Below are 5,344 nucleotides of genomic sequence, written 5' to 3' on the forward strand. Positions count from 1 at the left end.
GATCAGAGACATAGGTCTCAAGGCTGTACTAGTTTACAGGTACCAATAGAAAATAAATAAAGGACAGAAAAGGTAAAAGACCCCCTTCACATGCATCTTGTCTTCATCTAAATGTGATTGAAATCTAGGAAATTTCCACCACACCTACTGTTTCAATCAAAATCAAACCAGCCAGACCAGACCCAACAAATCAAATAGTACCAGACATCCGAATTAAGGCTTCTACATTACAAAGATTATGCAAGAAAAATTGAATCTTTAATTGTACTAGAAACTTGATTGCAGAACCCAAGCAAGGTCAATTGCAGTAGTTGCCCAGAAGGAGATTAAAGACCACAAGAAATTGAATCTTGTCTGAGTACAGAAAGAAAAGATTAATGTTTGATTTAATTGTATGTGTCTTGAGCTAATTCATTGAGTATTATACTAGGACGTTCATCAACAAATAATGGGTTAGTGACAAAAACAGAAATTTAACAAAAGATCACCAAAAACAGAAGAGAATTCATCCATTAATCCATCCACTAATCTTTTACTTCCTCCAAGCATAAACCAACAAAGAGAATCCAATAGGACCACCACAAAGTTCACTTTCTTCAGTGCTACTAGCCCATTCCATTACTGAAGAACCGCCACCAGAAGATGCTGAGGACATGGAAATTGATGAAGAAGATGAACTCCTTGCAGCTGTTCTCATCAAGCTCTTTCTCATCTTTCTCCACTCTATTGGACTCATTCCGAAACTAGTGGTACTACTTGATGAATTCTGTTGCCATAAAACAACATCTTTGTTGTTGTTTTTCTCATTGATTTCTTGTTGTTGATGATGACAACCATAAGCTTCAATTTGTTCTTGTTTCTGTACTACTTCCTCTTCTTCTTTGGGGTGGTCTAAATTGCTTTCAAATCTGAACATAAACACTGCATGGTCAGTGTTTATGTCATTAAAAAGCCAGTTATAGACATCCCATGAGACTTGTATAGGGACACCATCAACTTCAATCCTCTCATTTCCTCTAAATTTCCACTTCAATCTCTTTATCTGCAAAACCCTTTTGTTATCAACACAAAAACACAATCTTGCATCATTGTTCACACTACAATCTATTGAAATCTCTCTGTTTTTGCCCCCAAATCTTGCTCTTGTAGTGTAAACTCTGTTGCCAAACACATGTTCTCTTCTCAAAACAAGAACCTGGGCTCTCTCTTTCTTCAAAGCTTTAGTCTTCGCAAAAGCTTCTTTGGTCAAATCACCAACAAGAAGCACCATTTCTCGTTCAACAACCACAGCTATGTAGAACCCAGACTGGGGTTCATGTCCTGATCCAAATTTGGCTCTAGAGAGGTCCCAAAAGATTTGAATTCTTGGGGTTGGAGTGTCAGCCTCCTGGTTAGTAACATGGAATTTCTTGGATCCATGCCTTTTCCAAAACAACGAGGGTTTGATATTGAGGTGAAAAGATATGGTAGAGAGAGAAAGTGGGTTAGAGTGAAAACCAGGAGAGCAGTAGCTGTTGTTGCAGTCAATGGGGTGGAGGTGGAGATGAAGAGAATGGCCTAAAAAGCAACTTGACCAAGTAAGAGAGAAGAGGCCAAGGTCCGTTTGGTAGAGGCAGGTGGTGAGGTTAGAGTTGCCTGAATTAGGTGGTGGCGGTGGTGTTGGTGGGGGGAGGTGGTGGATGTCGGCGGTGGAAGGGCGGAAGCAAGCAGGGAAAGGGGAGGAGGAATGGTGGTGGGGCATTTGTGTTTTTGTATGAAAGAACTTGGAATTTGTGTTCAAGAGCTTACAATTTTGAGGCTTAGAAAAATATGAAGGGCTAACAACAAGATTGGTGCTTTTTATATGAGGGAGGGACAATAAATTTGACCGAAATGCAAATAGACTGAAACTAACACACTAATTAGGGGGAAGACTATCCTTTCAAAGGAAGGAAAGAGAGAGAGGGTAATTTTGGTAGGCACCAATTATTTTTTATACATTTCTAAGTACAGAGAAGATCATATGCATATGTTACTCTGTAGTCATAAGATGATTATATACAGATTGAGGTTGGTACTTTCTTTCTCATTAATTTACATGCTATAAATGGCTAGAAGCAGTCAAGGGTCTTAATTATGTGTTAATCGTAATGGGGCATGAGAGTAATTAGGTAAACATATTTACTTCATGAAATTAAATGGAGGTTAGAGTTAATTTTGTATTGTTTCTTAGTGAGATGATTTTTTTTTTTTTGTATAAGCCATTTGTTAATTAAGAGAAGTTCCCCCATGTCTGAAAAAAAAAAAGGGCTCTTCTTTCATATTTTTATGTTTTTTTTCCAAGGTATTCCCAGCTTATTGCCCAGGATTAATCTTTCAAGGTTCTGTCAAGAGTCAAGACGAGACCTCTTCCAAGAACTCAAAACTACTTATTCAAAAATAAGTTTCCATGTATTGAAAATTTAATTAAGAAAACTAATGTCAAATTATCTCAAATTAAAACTAAGCTTAAAAACAAATCTTAATTGAATCTTTAAAATTTCAAAAAATAAAAATAAAATTGAGTTCAAATATTTGAGAATTCTTAATTGAGTTTATAAAACAACATATATATTTTTTTAATGAATGGAAAAGTACAATTCGAAACATGGAGATTGACAGACGGGATTCTGAGATTGATAATTTCATAGATCTTGGGATTCGCAATGGAGAGAAAAGAAAATTATCTGGGAATTCAATCGAAGAATCCATCTATGATTGTAGGAGATACTACTTGAGATTTACCCTTAAATCAAAGCTAACAAAGCAATGCCAACCAAAAAGTGAAAAGGAGAGCCATTGCATCTAACAAAGGAGACAAGGACAACATGGATCAAACTCACAACAGCCAGTTGAAACTGTAGTGAACAGTCCTAACGTTGGAACTCAATACAGTTTTTCTTTTTGTATTTATTGAACATGATCATATTAATACAAATTAACTATATTGATTTATCAGAGGACAGGGAAGGGGAGGGTAGTTCAGTTGTTGGTCGGTTAGTCCATCATGTTTCCTTCCAAAGAAACCATTTTTTCTCATCCATCATGGGGGTATCCTTCACGTTACTACAAGCACAAACCATCACCAATCCATTCACCTGTATCTTCCTCAGCAAATAATCAGTCCTTTTCATGTTTTTTCTAGAAAAAAGAGTTTGAATTATTGAATAAATTCACGAATTACCGATAATCTAAGTCAACTGATTTACCAAAACAAGTTTATTTGTTTGTTTTTAGTATTGACAGAGTTTAATTAGTCACGTCAATTATATCATTAAAACTTAATCAAGTCAATCGAGGTTTACTGCTTTCTTTGTAAACTTTCAATTAAAAGCACAATATATAGCAATAAGCAATATAGTACAATATTTACTGCTTATAATATATGTACTTAGGGAATCAAAACATTAATGGCACAAAGTTATCTTCATAAACCCTCATTATTATTATTATCCTCGTACAAGATTTGGTCTGTGCGATTAATGGATGATAATTTGGCTTGAACTTATAATTGATAAAGTTTTTATTTTTAACTGGGCCATCATAATTAATTTCACAACTTTTATATGATGGAATTTACTTGGCACCAAATGCTTGGTAAAAAGGATGATTGTCTCGTCAAATGAGTTGTTGGCTCGAACCAGTAATGTAAATCCATGTTGTTGAATTAGGCAGACCTGCTGGTATGGCTAGATCCATTCGAAGGTAGCTGTTGTGCTACCATGAGAGAACGGTGCACACTTTTTATTTATTTATTTATTATTATTATTATTTTACCTACGCAAAAAAAATTAAGAAAGAATCATGAAGTGACCAAACCACTAGGCCGACAAATTTCTTTTAAGATTATGTATTAAAAAAAAATATCTAACAATTAATTAATTTTTCATTGAATCTGGCATCCTGACTGAGTTTTTTTTATTCCTATATAATTATTGAAAAATATTTTTATTAATATCATATACTACCTATCAAGAAAAGCTTTTTAATTATTTTGAAAAAAGTAATTATCTTTTTAATCATGTAGGAAAATATTTTTTAAATGTGCTGTCTTGTAAAAGCCATGCAAAATATAAATAATTGGAAAATATATTTTTTTAATCATGTTGTCTTGTAAAAAAATGTATTATTTTACAATTTTCTTTTAAAAAATCATTTATGAGGACAGCATGTGATTTTAACCATCATAAACAATAAATTAATTCTCCATTTTTGTTTACATACTTGAAGGAAGTAAAAGAAAAGGAAATTGAGCCAAAGATATGCCAAATTAAGGTAATTAAGAACATTATGTGATACACAATATTTAGAGAAGTGTGGGATCTTTCCTTTTCAATTAATTTTGACAATTCAATAAGATCAATTAAATAATTTTATGAAGGGTAGTTTGTGTTGTTCCTATAATTTATTGTGAATATAACAAATATTAGTGTGCTAATAACAAAATCCATGGATAATCCTTGATTCTTTTTATGTGGCTGTGAAATATTTTCCATGAAGAATGACTGTTTACCAATTAATTGGCAGATGTTTCTGCCACTCAGTTGAGATTTCTTTACTTTATTTTCTTGCATAATTCTGTACTATAATGATTTGGGTTACCATATTTTATTTATTTATTTGATATGTTATTGTGTAATTAAGTTAAATGCAAATCATAGTTACTATAAGATCTGTTGTGTGATTAATTAGAAGGTGTCATATATTCAAAAGTTAAATTTGAGGTGATTGTATTTTGTAAAATTACAGATTAAAAGTAAATAAAAAATTATAACTTTTTTTCTACAATTTTTTTTTCTGTAAGATCATATTTTTTTTTACTCTTTATTTATTTATAATCTATAAATAAATATTTATTCATGATTTGCAATTTTACAAAAGAAATTACTTTGAAATTTAGATTTGGACAAGTGCACTTTCTAATGACATCACATGTTCTATCTTATTCCTGTTGTGGTTCCAATTAAGGTTTTGATTAATTACAAGCTTATCAATATATACTCTGAAATGAAGACAACTTTTCTGCTTTCTGTGAGATATGTCCCCAAACGTTCATGTGCATCCAAATTAACTAGAACTAGTTTCTTTCTTTCTTTCTTTCTTTTTTTTTGGGGTTGGGAAAAGGGAGAGCTAATGTTTCCATATACACAAATAAATACTAGGAAGTTGACTTTGATCAATTTTATTCTTAATCATTTTGGGTATTGGTTTGGCTAAACCTAAATGATATTTAATGGGATTAATTATGGGAATTCTTTTTAAAAATCAAAGCAATATTATTTTAATTTTTTTTTATTTTTAAACCAAATCAATGTTATTTTGGAAT

General features: G+C 32.2%; 1 protein-coding gene across 1 annotated transcript; it reads right to left on the reverse strand.

Annotated features, from left to right (window-relative positions):
• Nucleotides 1-236: 236 nt before the first annotated feature.
• Nucleotides 237-1,883, reverse strand: LOC133690302 (uncharacterized). The gene has a single exon (XM_062110544.1). The coding sequence runs from the start codon at nt 1,739-1,741 to the stop codon at nt 533-535; it is 1,209 nt and encodes a 402-aa protein (XP_061966528.1). The 5' UTR covers nt 1,742-1,883; the 3' UTR covers nt 237-532.
• Between the last annotated feature and the right edge of the window lie 3,461 nt (nt 1,884-5,344).

The sequence above is a fragment of the Populus nigra genome, chromosome 3 (genome assembly GCF_951802175.1).
Source record: "Populus nigra chromosome 3, ddPopNigr1.1, whole genome shotgun sequence".
In the NCBI taxonomy this organism is placed as follows: domain Eukaryota; kingdom Viridiplantae; phylum Streptophyta; class Magnoliopsida; order Malpighiales; family Salicaceae; genus Populus; species Populus nigra.

What these genes read in the sequence shown, in the direction of transcription:
- LOC133690302 (XM_062110544.1), bottom strand. Translation starts at nt 1,741, where the DNA reads ATGCCCCACCACCATTCCTCCTCCCCTTTCCCTGCTTGCTTCCGCCCT.